A 15,545-nucleotide genomic window follows, 5' to 3' on the forward strand; every position below is an offset into this window, starting at 1 on the left:
TTTCATAGATGATAATTTTATATACAAACACATACATATACTTAAGATATTTACACTAGTAAGAAAAAGTTCATGGCTTCAGTTTCTGTAAATATTAACTTCAACAAGCTCCACAATTTTTGATCAAACATGATGATGTCAGAATTTTGTGCAAACTTACTTCTGCTGGAGCGCAAAATGTCCCTGGACGTCTCCGCTGTAGATTTTGTAGGTTATTGGGTCTCTCTCACGATCCACTGCCTTAAAAAATAGACAGACAGACATCTGCATTCACTCACACATATGACTTTATTTTCCACAAATCTCCTTGTAGATATGAAGAATACAGTGGTGATTCCAAACAAAGGGTATAAGCAACTCTGGAAATCTGCAGTGTCCTGAGGGTATGTGGAAAGAGTAGCTCAATAAATCTGAAAAACACATTCAAGACAAAGGACAGGAGTGTTGTGTACACCTAAAAGCAAAGACTGCCAATGCTGCTCTGCCTGGTTATGGCTTTATTTTTATTTTTATGTTTGGACTGCTGCTAATTTTCTTATTCAGGGCACCTGTTAATCTTTTATTTCGATTTATCATTATATTTTATTAATAAGACTTGTTTGGGAGGACTACTAACCAGCTAATATTAGTGTAAGCTGTCAAACTCCCACATTAAGGTGACCACAGCTATTGTACTACAGTATAATGAGTGGCTTTTAGGTGTTCGCCTTCACATTCATTAGTTTGAAGTGGGCTTTCTGTGTACCTTATCATCATAGTATTATGCAGTGTGTGGTCCCAGCTCTAAAGTAGTTTCTCTTTGGGTGGGTTAATAGCATGTCCATTTAGAAATATGTTCATTTGTCCTGCTTTCATCATGCATGGTAATTTTGTTCTTGGTAGTAGTGTTTTCACTTAAGCATTTTAGTATCTGTAATATATTAATATAAGAATCTATTATTATAAATTATTACTAATTCAGTTGAAGAGCCACATTTCTGATGGCACTCGTGTCCTGCTAGAAGTGAACACTTGAGGATGGATTAATATGGTTGAGTGTTATCTTTGTGAACATGTTTGAATGGGCCATTGTTGGTACAATGAGCTGTCGAGCTTTCTGAAACTTTTACGTTTGAACAATGAGCTAAACTGAATAAACTCTTCAACTAGTTAGTTAAAAGTAACGGATAAAATGTTGAATTTGTTCGCTAAGAGTAATTTATAAAATGACTGAGGAAGCTTAAAGTAGTGGGGAAACCATAGCCTAGCCGCGCTAGACAACCCACGGCAACGAATTTAATTCTCTGCCAGGGTGGGTCTAGTTACCCTCCATAAGGCTCGAGGTTGGATGCTCCTAAAACTGGCCGGACCAATCACCATGAAGTGTAGAGTCAGAAGGCGGGCGTAACGAAGTGACGACAGAGGCGTGACGATTCTGACAGAAACAACCGGCGCACAATAAACAGTTATCTTTCGACTCAGCTTTGGCCACAGCCCTTAAAGATTTGAAGCTAAAATTCAACTTGAAAGATAAACAAAGGACGGCACTGAAGTGTTTCATTGAGAAGAAAGACGTATTTGGACTTAAGCCAATGGGATATGGCAAATCCTTAATATACCAGTTGGCTCTGCTGGTTGGGAAGCTAATGGGACTTAGCCACAATCTGGCGCTCTAGGAACTATGTCAGCCTATTTGTTGCGCTGATTGGTTGTATACCTACCTAATTGCTGCAGAGTGACTTGAAAGACAACCTTTAAGCCCGCCTCCCTCCCTGTCGAGCGTTCCTAGACCCTTGTGTCTTAAGAGCTGGGTCTAGCGCGGCTAGGCTAGGGAAACCATTTAGCAGTGTTGAAATGGTCGCCGTAGCAAAAAGTAATGAAAACAATGAAAATGTCACCTCAGTATTGTGATGGAACATTTATAACATCCACTGTCTGCTATCTGGACATTGGAACTGTAACAGTTAACTATTATGAAATAATTTTGACCACACAAGGCTTTCTATAATTAGCAGGCTACACAGTTTGACCCTAACTGGTGGTGGTGATGAAGGGACACTTACTTGAGTTCATCTTCGAGGTGCTGCAGTGATAACGGCTGACAAAACAGGTTGATAACCACCAGTATACAGTAGATAGTGTGTGTGTGTGTGTGTGTGTGTGTGTGTGTGTGTGTGTGTGTGTGTGTGTGTGTGAACCTGCAGATTAAGCAGAGTAGCTCCAGTCCTCACAGCTTCACTGATCTCCAGGTTGTATTGTTGCCGCTGGAAACGGGGAGGGCTCTGGTTGTTTGGGGGCAAAACTTCAATATAGACCGTGGTAATGGATGACCTAAAGAGAAAGCAGGAGAAGGCAAAAGAGAGCAGGATGAAGCAACGAGGACAGATTGCAAAATAGTCGGTAAGGTAGAAGCAGATAGCGCGGCAGAGGAATGTTGTGGAGGCGAAAAGGAAGAGGAGGGGAGTTGGAGGGAGGCATGTGAGGACGGCGGGGAGGAGATGCGTATCCGTGAGGGTGAATGGGCTATTATTTAAGCTAAAAGTGGCTGGCCGATGTTTGTTTCTTTGCACTTCATGCCGTGTTTAACTAATCAATATGAGCGTAAAGTCAACAACTGTCTGAGTGACAAAGACACCAGGTAGTGCTCCTCTGTGGGGCTTTTACAGCCATCTTTTTGCTGGGCTCAAGGTTTCCGTTGTGCATTCGGACAAACTAACTGGGCTCATTCACATCGAGGTAGGCTGCATTTTCCTGAGAGAAACTGCTTATTTTTTCACCGCATTCATTTCAATAAAAGTGCATCTGCACAGGGTGACACTATCTTATTAGGGCAATATTAAATCATCCTTTACAGTGCCCTTTATTATGCAGTATAATGTACCTTATTATGCACTGTGGCATATCTGACCTTCAGAACCTCAACTTTTACTTAAAGCTAAACCTCCTGCACTCGAACACATAACTTTAATACACTAATAGAATTTATGCTGTTCAGGGGTTTTTGTTGCATGTTGAGAACTGTATTTAAAGATAAATGGAACGGCGGCACACATGTATAATAAGGTTAATTAAACTAACTGTGCAAACATAATTACAACGTCGGAAGAATGAATTCCATAAATAAGGGCTCAATAGAAAATGTCACGAATGAAATATCGCAAATAGGCCGAAAAGAAAATTAAGGGAAGGAAAAAACAGTGAACTACGTTGTGTTTGTAATTTATAAAGCACAGAGAGTAGCATCTGACTGTAGATTGTGTCGCTTTATAAAATGAAGCTTTAATTACACAGTGTCTGATAAACAGCATTTGGTGTTCAACAAGCTGCATTCACACATTTTTTAATCACAAGACATACAAGAACACTATGTCACGGTAATGACCTACGATAGACAGGGATGCTTGTTCACACTCCTATAAAACAGCTTGTGTCCTTGTGTCCCAGTTTGTCTTTGTGAAAAGATTTGATTCCATGAATCATTTGTGTGGAGGACGACAGTATTCAGTGGCACCACCTACTTTGGTATTTCTGTTTAAAGTTATGATCCTGAACACAAAATAACAAGATGCGAAGGTTCTAGCTACTTCGTGGTACCAAAATTCCAGGTTATACGAGGTGAGGCTATTAAATGAAGTTTTCAGGGGTTGTTTTTCTTCTCCATTGGTCAACGTGCACCAAGAAGTTTGTGCGTTTTAAAGCCACGTTTTGCATATCACACGACTACTATAACAACATTGATAATTAGTGTGTCGTTTTTTTCCCCCACTTTGCTTTCCTTTTTCTTCATTTTATGAGCGATCAGTTTGCTGTGTGTCTGTCTGTTTTTCAGGCTTAGTAGATACCTGTATGAATTATTCAACAAACAGGAATAAATTAACAAGGGAAAGGTGGAGCAATTAAGAGAGGGGATGGTACACAAATTTGCTTTGGTAAAAGGAAAGAGAACTAAAATGAATTAGGATAAATAAAATCAGCAGATATGCACTAAGACCTCCTAAAAATGCTGCAGTTTTTACACCAAAACATCAAATCTTTATTTAATACTAACATTTTTTTAATCCAATTTTGTCTTAATTTGTTTTAAAATTGGGAAAATCTCATTCAGTGGTGTTTATAAGACTCTTACATGAGGCTTTATAGTGTTTAAATGGAGTGAAATATCTTAGGCGTTACCTTTTTTAAAGCAATCAACAGCCATTAAAAATTCTGAGTATCTCACGGTTCCCAAAACTCATCCAAATTTAGAATCTTAGAAAAAATTTGTGATTCCTAGTTTGAGATTGGACAGTTTTTATCTGCACATCATGAGTTGGCATTAACAGGTCCAGTGTCAGACATGGCTTACAGAAGATCCCCAAAAATCTGTTATTATTAGCTTTTCATCAACTGGTTGGAAAAAGCTTGATTATTCCCATTTGATAGTTTTGATTAAAAAAAAAAAGTTTTATCCACCATGAATTCCGGAGTACGAAACCGCGGGGATTTGGTTTTGTGTTCCTACTTTGGTGAGAGTGCCGAGCTTCAGCGGGGGGAGTGAGAAGGGAGAGATTAACTCCACTCAAACTGGATCATCGACTGAAGAAGCCAAAGAACCTCGGGTCTAAACAATAGCCCACAAAATCTGTTTACGTGCACAACAATAAATAAATAAACAAACAAACAGATAAAGGCTGGAAAAATGTAAGCCGCCAGAGAGAGTGAAAGCCAGTGTTGTATTAAAACAATTCAGATGGCATTATTGATGAAAACCGATTGACTGGAGATTAGTCAGTCGTGGTTTCTGCTGTAGCCTATTTCTCCTTCTGTTTCTCTAAAAACATTTTTATGTGTTTCTTATTTAATATTTATCATCAATTTCACAGACATGGCTGTGTACAGCTGTTCCTCCTTGTACTGTACATGCACGCAAACAGAAACCCACAAAAGCTGCACGTACAATCATGTATCTGTACATCAAACTCTTGTAGAGACAAATTTAGAAAGAATGAAGTTGTTTAGTCTAAAGTCCAACAGGCTTGCATTTTTGAGCATTTGCTGTTCACATCTAGCCTAGCCGCGCTAGACCCATGTTTCTAAAGGCACAAGGGTCTCGGACCGCTCGACAGGGAGGGAGGCGGGCTAAAAGGTTGTCTTTCAAATCACTCTGCAGCAATTGGGTAGGTATACAACCAATCAGCGCAACGAACAGGCTCCTTGAGCGCCGGAAATCAGAGGATGCAGTAGTTCGGTGAAGCCTTATTTATACAGTCAATGGGTGAAACTCAGGTATATTACAGACATTTTAACAGAAAGATTATTCAGAGTGGGTGCTAATGGAGCTCAACGACTGTTGTCGTTTGTCCTGTTGCCGTGGGTTGTCTAGCGCGGCTAGGCTAGTTGTTTCCGGTTGTTTCTGTCAGAATCGTCGCGCCTCTGTCGTCACTTAGTTACGCCCGCCTTCTGACTCTACACTTCATGGTGATTCGTCCGGCCAGTTTTAGGAGAATCCAATCTCGAGCCTTATGGAGGGTAACTAGACCCACCCTGGCAGAGAATTAAATTCGTTGCTGTGGGTTGTCTAGCGCGGCTAGGCTAGGTCACATCAACTCTAAGCCACCATTCACATGCATAAACAATCGTCTTCTCCTCAGTCTTTTAAAGTTATTTTGTGGTCAAGCAAAATTATCATTGGGTTCAGTGAGTTGTCGGTGAAAAGGCTCTGATGCTGAGCGCACTTTACCATCATATTTGTGTTTTTCTGAACTCTCGGCATTAAAGCGTTGCTCTTCACATTGTCAAAGATTCCTGGTTTCCCTGGATGCTTTCCAGCTGTGTTTATCATACATTTTTCTAATGACTGTCTGATGAACATACATATAAATTTCAATCAATAAATTCATCTACAGCTGCCTAACGCTATTCTTCAAGTCTTTTTCCTTCCAATCTATGCACAAAATTGCAGTGAAGCTTACTGGGCTGTTAATATGCAGCCATGTAGAATTAAAACATATGGTTTTTGTCTTCAACTCAAATTAGATCCAGTTCTGAGAAAAACAGAGCTAAAGCCAACCCTGATGCATACTGTGTTGCCCAGCTAAAGAAAATACAGTTTGAAATTCAGTAATGACATTACAGTTACTGATCCCAGTAATCCGTCATTACTACATTAAGTGAAAAGATTATTGTTGGATGCGCTGGCTTGTAGGCGCAGAAGCCTCTTTAGCAAAAGGAAAAAAAACATTGTCCTCTGCCTGGCCAAGTAACGAAAGTAAAGTAACATAAAGTAATAATATTTTTCTCAAATCGCGACTTTGAATCACCTCCATAATACACTACAAGCCTCGTAAGGTGGCGTGAAAGTGATTTCTTTTCTTTCTGCCATCTGGCTACTGATCTAGCATCTTATCTCTCCTCTCTGGTGGTGCCCTCTTTTCTCTCTTACCCTCCAGTTTGATGAAAGTATAAATGAGACCCCTGAGCATAAGCTGTTGTCAGTATTCGGGGGTGCATCTATCTAGGCCATGCAGAAGCGCTGGGAAGCTGAACGATACATGTACATCAAGGGTTCTTGGAAAGTCCCAGACCCCCCGAACATGGAGATGTAATAGTCAAAAGTGCAAATTCAAGCTCATTAAAAAAATATGCTGTCTGTAATGTTCTGTTGGCGCCCTCCAGGAGAGCGACACAGCTCATCTGTGGTACTGACCCATGGTTTTAACAAATCAGGTAGCAAAGATGGATATCGATTTGTTATCCAGGTTATGTTTTCAGCTGAGATAAACAGGGGGTCTGGGGAAATTTGGGGACAATCTGTGAGCCAATCACTGGAACCACCTCAATCTGTAGTGGTTCACATTCTGTATTGATTTGGCAGCTACATTGCTGGAACCAAGTGCAGGTGGAGAGAGGATTCTGGTTTTTGTGATGACTGACACATACTGCTGGAAAAAGCAATCTAGTGCAATAATGACAACTACAAATATATATTTTATAATTTAAAGGGTTCAATGTAAGCAATGGGCATTTGCTGCACAGACAAGATGCTATCTGTGTTGTTTAATTAGATTAATTTATTAGACAGTGAAGGTTGATTTAATTTGGGAACATTTGAGGACAGTACGTGCATCAGCTGTTACAGAAAACTTAATTTGTGTCACTTCATAAACTTAGAACATTTGATTGCCTGAGATTCTGGAAAGTTTCAGAACGTTTAATGATTAGTTTTCATAACTACTGATAAAATTCAAACACGAAGCAAAATGTACCCAATTAAAAATCAGTTTAAATTCTACATTAAAGCTCTAAAGACACACAGAGTTGACCACTGACCAGTGTTGCCAGTTTCCATGTCTGAAAATCCACACAAGCTTTTGACTCCAGCCCTATGGGCATTTTCTGCTGGCTATTTGGTAAATTAAAATGCTGAATTAGGGTAAAAGCAGTCAGCTCTTAAACTGTTTGTTTGGCGACGAATTTAGTCACCCAATTAGTGCAGCCTCACTTTGCTTTTTCACTTCCACCTTTGCCTGCTGCAAATGAGCAGGGAGTGATGACACGAGCGAGCGAAATTCATGAAAGCACCCGCTGTAACTTTAAGGAACGCATTCTTAAATCATACGCCTTGCCTGCATTCAGAGTAATTGAGCAGATTTCCAGGCATTAAATTACTTTTCAGCCACATAGCTCAAGTCCACACGTCTGGTAAAATGTATTCGTACAGAACATAAATCCCTCTTTGTGTTGTTGCTCCTCCACCACAATTCATTGTGGAAACCCTGAAGAAACTATTGCTTCGGAAGTTACCCACTTGAACTATCTAACTCCGACTGCTGCAGCTTTGTATTAACTTCAGATAACCTTGAAAATGCACTGTTTATTTGCACAGAATGAGAACTGTGGGTCTCTCAACAATTTCATTGAAACGGCATGGAGATGGCATTTCTTAATATCCAGCATGAATGAGTACAGCCGGCTGTAAGAGCTTCATATTTACATGTCGGCATGAACACTTATCCAGAGTGCCCAACGCTATATGCAAAATGTCCATGCTTCGTTTTTCTATATTTCAACATTTAATCAGGTGTCAGGGGAGTTTAGTGATTACATTTTTGCCAGTACACTGAACAGAGGAGAAACCTCCACCACTGGCCACTGACGGCTCAAATTAACTGCTCGGTGACATTCTCGAGTGTATTTCAATATAATGACAGGGTGACGAAGAAATACTCCCTATTGACCTGCTCAGTCTATATCAACTTATAAAATTGGCTTCCTTTCACACAGACCTACCTAGCAAGTGGTCATCACCTCAGTACTGCCTCGTGCCTTTTTCTCAGACTGTTTTAATTAAAAAAAAAAAAAAAAAACCTTGATTAAATGTGCTCGCGTGTCTGCAACCGATTGCCGCTTTTGTTCTGTGCGTCCTGTGTGTGGAGCAAAGACTTGTTTATCTTGTTTGTCCTTTCTGCAAGGACGTTGCAGTGTTAATTTCTCCTTTTTGTTGAGCTGTTGCCGAGTGCAAAACACAAAGAAGCTGCACCCCAAGCGTGCTTTGAGTATCGGAAAACATCAGGCTGCTGCTCAGGCTGGCTTTCCCATCGACGCCGGTCTCTCGCATGTTTTCTTCATGGTGCTTCAGTGTTTGATGATATACAACAAGACAAGACAACAGAAAGCAGAGAATGAAACAGCATGCATCAAAAGCTGTCTGCTGGACTGCAACCTGCAGAAGCTCACGGTTTGTCCCCAGTGAGTCCCTTTTCTATGATGTTTTTCGAGTCAACTTGGGGCCCGGCGCTGCGGAAAAAAAACACCCAAGGAATCAAAGTCCTCGCTAGTGCAGCTGCTACATCAATCTGTGACACAATGTAGGTTGACCGTGTTTCAGGGGGTTCGATTGCTGGATTTGCTTCTGTTCTCAGATATTGCATGGCTACTCCTAAAAACTGAAATGTGCTCTCTGCTCAGACTTTTGCAACCCAATCAATACACAGAGAGTTTACAAAAATAGCAGGGGCAGCTGCTTTTTGCATGAAATAACACGAGTTGGGGGAGCAGGCTGAAATTGCGAGACGCTCAAAGTTACGGCTCCTTATTGATTTAATTCATAAAGTCGAGATAGAAGGGCAGACAGCATTAGACAGGAGGCAGGGGAAAACAAAAAATAAATGAAGTGTCACCTTATCGAATCAGTCCTTTCTATTCTTGACAATACAACAGGCCACAATGCACTGTGTTTATTTTACTCTCCGTGGTGTTATATTTTGATGCTACATGTGTCTGCATTTGTCCCTTTTCTGAAATACAGATGTATACTTTTCTTTCTGTTCTCAAGAGGAGGGTATCTGATTGGAGGCAAACTTTTATGTCACTCTGTCTGACTTCCTCCATTCTCACACCTCAGTCCATTTTCCTCTAGGACTCCTTTACAGCCACTTTCCAATTTTTAAGCTAGAATTCATGATACTTTCCAAAAAGGAAAAAAAAAAATGGAAACCTGAAAATGGCGAACAGATGGAGAGAGTAGCAAGGAAGGAGTAACAAAGAGGGGGTGATAGACAGTGCTGTGGTATGTCTGACAATGAGCGTGAGAGCTGGAAAGATGATGACCTTTCAAGCCTCAGCTCCAGACAGAATGAGAGGAAAAAGACAGAGGAAGCAGACAGAGAGAAAGGCTTCCTACCTTCTGTGAAGTACAGGCCCATTGTCCATGGCTTCTATGGTCAAAGCGTAGCTGCGTCCAACCGCGAGCTCGACACCCGGCGCCACAGTAATGACCCCAGTGCTGTGAAAACGGTTAATTGTACACCATTATGAACGCTCACCATGCTTTCACACCACAATTTGTTTGTTTTCTCATCACCTTGGCTTCTCCACAAAAACCTCCCACGATTTAGACCACCAACTATCTCACGAATGCCCTTTTCAAATATGGCAATTAATTAACATGATAGTCTGAACGACATAACAAACATATATGGGTGTTCCTACAATAACATGCCCAAACACACACACACAAGCACACAATCATTAAATTCATTTACCTGAGGCACTCTGTGTAGCTTTGCAAGTGGATTTGTAAAATTAGTTTAGGAAATAGTCTGACATTTTAGCAAATATGCTGATGCACTTTCTTGCCAAGAGTCGGTCTCCGCCGGTTGCCTGGCAACCTTAAGGTCAAGACAAGATTCCAGGAGGTGACAGAGAAATAGTCTTTTACATAACTCCCCTGTAAAACCACAAATTGCCACTTTTACACTTTGACACTGCCCCTTTTTTAACCGTTAAATGAAGGCAATCAAGCTGTTCCCCGTTTACAGTCTTCATGCTGAGCCAACTACTGACTGTAGTATGTGGTTTTTTTTGTAACTCAAGCGTAATTACCAAATGTCAAACTATTCTTTCAGCACTGCAATAAAAGATCCAAATGATGGCAAATGTCAGTGATCTATTTACCTGTTGTTTATAAGAAATTGTGCCTGGTCACCAGCCAAGATCCGATAGGAGACCTGACCATTTGGACCGGCATCAGAATCAACCGCTGACAACTGGGGAGTAAATTAAAAAAAAAAACACAGAGACAAAACCTCCAAGAGTCAGAACAGTCGCACAAATATGCCTATACATGCTTTAGTCAAGCATCTTGCTGCTACTACCTTAGCCCTCGTGTCATCCTGCGGGTCAAATTGACCCATTTTAACGTTTGAAAATGTGGGAAAAAAATATATTTTCATGGTGAATATTTTTGGGAAATCTTTAAACATTTTTTGGTGGAAAAAATGAAATGTTAAAAATGTTTCTTAAGAATATTCACAAAAAAACAACCAAAATCCAGTGAATTTCAATGGATTTTGGTTGTTTTTTGTGAGTTTTTAAAGAAAGTATTAGAAATTTTACTGATATAGATGTAATTATTTTAGATATCTTAAGAATTTTACCATTTTTAAAAAATATTTACAAGAATTTTCTTGTGAAATTAGGGGAATATTTTTAAAATTAAACTTTTAAGGAAAACTTTTAAGAAATTATTGGAATTTTCTTCCTGAAGGTTTTGCACATTTTCAGAAATTTGAGGAATTTTTTTGCTGAATTTTTGAATTTTTTTTTTTCAGACAAGGAAACAACATTTTTTGGTGCCCGTAAATGAGGACAACAGGAGGGTTAATTGTGTTAGTAACCTGTGTGTTTGACGGTGTTTACCTGTAACACAGTTTCTCCAGGCATCATATCAGTGAACAGATTGACATTATAAGAGACATTGGGAAAAGTTGGAGTGTTGTCATTAGCATCCAACACTGTTATCGTCACGGTGACGGGGAGGCTCTGCTGGACGCCGTCTGATGCTAAAAGCTGAAGAGACACGCACACAGAAAGGAAAAAAGAACAATATAAACAGAGCAAAGGCATAAAACGTCCTATCTTGTAGAAGAGCTATGATTTAGAGCATCCTGGTGGGGTTGTGGGGAAAAGGTGGGCGGACTGTGTACTGAATACGTCCTTGACATCTTGATACTGTCTGTTTGTTTCCTCGTTTCCTTTGAGATACAACAGCTTTGTGCTTTTTCACCCTAAATCCGAGTTCTGGGGTTTACTGTGTTTTTGTGGGAGCAACTTAAAACTCTTTAACATTAACATTTGGGAATATTCCTACTCGCTTTCTCACAAACAACTCCATACACTAAATATGAAGCGAGCCCCCTGCAGGCTCACTCTTATTATTTAGCATACAGACATGGGAGGAGGGTCGATTTTCTTCTCCAAGTCTTGGCCAGAAACCATAAAAGTCCGTTTTCCAAAAATGCTGAGCTATTCCTTTAAGCGAAACAGTTTACTCCTTTCCTCAATCTTAAACTACCCACTGCACCATTTGGATAATTTTGAAATGTTTCAAAGTGTCTTCACATCAGTAATCATGATGCTTCATGGCACTTATTCAGGTTCTTTTCTCTTGACTACATTCATGCTTGTGTTGTATCTTCTCTCAGATGTGCGTCACTTTGGACAAAAGCTAAATGAAATAGTGGAGCTGTAGACAAATTTCGAACATTAAGAAAGTAATCAGGGTGCCTAAGGTGATTTAGTTTGTCAGTCAACCTACGTTAAAAATGCATTTTAAAAACTTTTAGAATTAATAATAAATAAATATCATGTCATTTAACAGAGCCACAAACTATAAAAACAAAAAAAAGTCCTCAAGTTGCTTATCGGGAACAAGATGTTCCATCGAGGTAATTAATTAAAATCTAAGCTTGAAATCGTGATATGGCATCAAAATCACGCTATTCTACACATCTGATTTAAAAATGTGCTAAAACAGAACTTTCATCTCTGACCACATTCTGCAAAAAAAAGAAAAAAAAAGATAAAGTCCTCGGCGCAACTGTGAAGCTATTAGTGACTCGCCTGGGACCAACAGTCACGTGACAAAAATTCAGGAACTTCTCAGCTGAACTGCAGGCTGCATTTGCATACAGCAGATATGAAACTATTACAGTATAAAATTTAAAACGTTAATAATTAAATATCGATACTATGTAGACAATAGTTTGGTCACACAGAAGTCATTTGAGTTTCTGAGTTTCTCGCCGTAGTTGTGATGTTCAAATTGAGCTGCAGGACTTTGCATTGCATTGGGAAAACAAGCCCACAGTAAGCAAAAATGCTACAGGAACAAAAGTTGCCCTGAAACTGCTTGTGATTCAGACAGATAACATGTTAGTAAAGCAGGCTGTTGTGCTGAACATGTTTTGCTTTGTGACTTCTGTGACTGCATTCTTTTCCGTCTCTTCCAACGGCTACTTCCAGTCTCCCGCAAAGGACATTATACTGCCAAAATAAACAAAAGCATGTATTGTCCCTAGTTTGGGATTTCAAACACAGTGAATATGAAGAGAAAAGAAGCTTCTTCACTGATACCAATTCTCTCCACAAAACCATCTGCCATGATGCTGATTGACTCCATCAAATGAAAATCCCCCTCCATTTCTCATCGCTTCCTCTCACTCTCTTCATCGAGTTTAATTTCACCTTCAAGGCTTTCATGATGATTACTGTACACCTCTGCCTTTCAATCAGTACAGCAGACCTTCTGCTTTTATTTATCTTTTAACTACCAAATTGCTGAGCGCACACTCAAGGACACACCAAACCACATTATGTTGCACAAAACACACACAGGGCCAGTGTTGCCAGGCTGAACGTGTCAGATAACAGAAGGCTGTATGGAGCAAACATTGTTGTACATCAATTGAGATAATGTGCTTGGCAATGGGCAGTCTCACTGTGCCCTACCAATAAAGAAGCCGAGATAGAGAATGAAAAAAGGGGCAGAACAACAAGAAAAGAATAAAAAGAGAGAAAGTGTACAATGAGACAGAAGAAATGAGTCAGACAGAAGCAGAATAACTGATGGAGGTACAGAAGGACACTCTAATAAGTCTTGTTTTCAGTGTCTATTTCTGAGCAATGGCTTGAATGCTGAGAACAATCCAATCATTAATGAAGGCGCTGCTTGTCATGCCAAACTAATTTAGTGTGATGACATAAAATTCAATCCAATATTGAAAAGCAGGGGAGGTAAGTGAAATCTTAGACTCTGCGTGTTTATAAAAAGTACACAAATACAATGCACAGGTCATCCCATCTTTGTTCTTTCCTCCATCTTCAGTCTATCTGTTGTTCGTGCTCTCTGTAATTTCCCGCTCTGTTATTTCTAAATCTGCTTTCTCTGCTTCACTTTTACTCACATCCCCACTTCACTTTTGTCTCGCTTCTTCTTTCTTCTTACTGGTAAAATAGCATAAAGTCAACCTAAGGTACAAGGTTAAAAATGCCCACAATTCTCTCTTGTATATCTCTCTCTTGCCTTGCTTTTTTCAATTCTCTGCTCCATTTTTGCTTCCAGTATTCATCTCTTCTTTAGATAAAAGCCATTTTTCAATACTACCGGTTTTATCAGAGGTCGAGAGAAGCGTTATTCAGCTGCATTCAGATGCACATCTATCACCATCCCCCTCTTGTGCAAACATTTCGGATATAAGACGCACAAAATATCAAGGCTCTGGAGTACCGTGAATGTGTAGGAGTCTTGCGTCTCTCTGTCCAGTGGCTGCACCAGGGTGAGATATCTTCTGATTCCGGTGGCAGATACAGAGAAAACATGAGAGTAACTGTCCAGTGAGAAGAGGAGCTGAGGATCCCGGGTCTGATGAAGAGATAGAAACATCGAGAGGTTAAGAAGAAGGCACCACAACAGTCACATTTTCATTTTTTATGATTTAATCACCCATTGGAGGAATAATTGAGCTTAGCTACCCGTGGCATGCGCATCAATTTAGCTGCAACGGAGCTAAATCTGTAAAAATGCATCCGTTAAATGAATACACAGTGTTTGGAGTCCTTGATGAATGAATGAAAGTCGGCAAGAATCAGGTGTTTAACTTTTTCTTCTCCCATGTCAATATTTCATCATCATTTTAAAAGTATTTTATATTACAAATTTAAGGGGGGGGAAAAAGGTAGAAATCAGTGGAGAAACATCACAAAGTCTTCATAAGCAGAACAGCTGAGATCAGAAAACTGCTTGGAAGACAGAACATGAAGGAAAAACATCTCACATGTTTTCTGGACAGAAAAATTCTTGAAACAGGGCACCGTGTTTGTATGTTGGTGTGTGTGCGTGTATGTGTGCAGTGATGGAGAGGCAATCCTCATCCAAGCCCTCCTCTGGCATTACCTACACAGTCATCTCTTCTATGAGTGTACATGAGTGTGTATGTGTGTGTGCGTGTGAGGGAGCTCTCATTCCAGATAAGGCTGGCTCAGCAGGGTAGGAGGGCTGATAATATTGTCGAAGTAGCCGGTGTGGATATTGAGTCATAAATAAGCATGTACACACACACACACACACACACACACACACACACACACACACACACACACACACACACACACACACACACACACACACACACACACACACACACACACACACACACACACACACACACACACACACACCAGAGTCAGAGACACAACCAGATGCACACACATAAATAAAAGTGATGGACGGCACATAAAACCAATTAGGACTAATCATCATTGTCGCTGCTTAATGCTGGAGGAAACACCAGGGTTGGCGATATTAAAAATAGCTCAATGTATATCAACCGCCACAAATGCAAAGACTTAGAACCATACACAGAACACACACACACACACATTATCCGCCCTAAACCCATTCCCTGCTGTTGGGGTCTTTTAGAAAGCAATGAACCAAAGCTTGTTTTTGTCAAAATGCCTAAGCTACATCTTAAACAAACTAAGCTCTCGGGAATGCATCGGCGATAACAATGTTGCAGCGCTGTAAATTCTTACATTATTACTGAGAGGCAATTTAAGAGGGAAATGGTTTTACTATACAGATTCCCAGGGAAATTAGATAGGGCACTTCACACACTGCAAGCAAGGCACAAAGAAGAGATTCAGCAGAGCGAAAAGGAGGATGGAAATGGACACTTGAATTGACCGATCCCTCATTTCTGTATGCTATGTTTAAGCACTGTCACCACGCTGCTAGCTTTGTTGAT

General features: G+C 40.1%; 1 protein-coding gene across 1 annotated transcript in view; it reads right to left on the reverse strand.

Annotated features, from left to right (window-relative positions):
- The window catches only part of LOC110958640 (protocadherin-15-like), a 209,603-nt gene that overhangs the window by 105,329 nt on the left and 88,729 nt on the right, over positions 1-15,545 (reverse strand). Inside the window, exons 13-18 of the mRNA XM_022205268.2 lie at positions 14,027-14,161; positions 11,158-11,307; positions 10,414-10,505; positions 9,641-9,742; positions 2,178-2,310; positions 161-240 (exon numbers count right to left, since the gene is read on the reverse strand). Coding sequence (XP_022060960.1) covers positions 161-240; positions 2,178-2,310; positions 9,641-9,742; positions 10,414-10,505; positions 11,158-11,307; positions 14,027-14,161 — 692 coding nt within the window. The remainder of the gene's footprint in view (positions 1-160; positions 241-2,177; positions 2,311-9,640; positions 9,743-10,413; positions 10,506-11,157; positions 11,308-14,026; positions 14,162-15,545) is intronic.

The sequence above is a fragment of the Acanthochromis polyacanthus genome, chromosome 19 (genome assembly GCF_021347895.1).
Source record: "Acanthochromis polyacanthus isolate Apoly-LR-REF ecotype Palm Island chromosome 19, KAUST_Apoly_ChrSc, whole genome shotgun sequence".
In the NCBI taxonomy this organism is placed as follows: domain Eukaryota; kingdom Metazoa; phylum Chordata; class Actinopteri; family Pomacentridae; genus Acanthochromis; species Acanthochromis polyacanthus.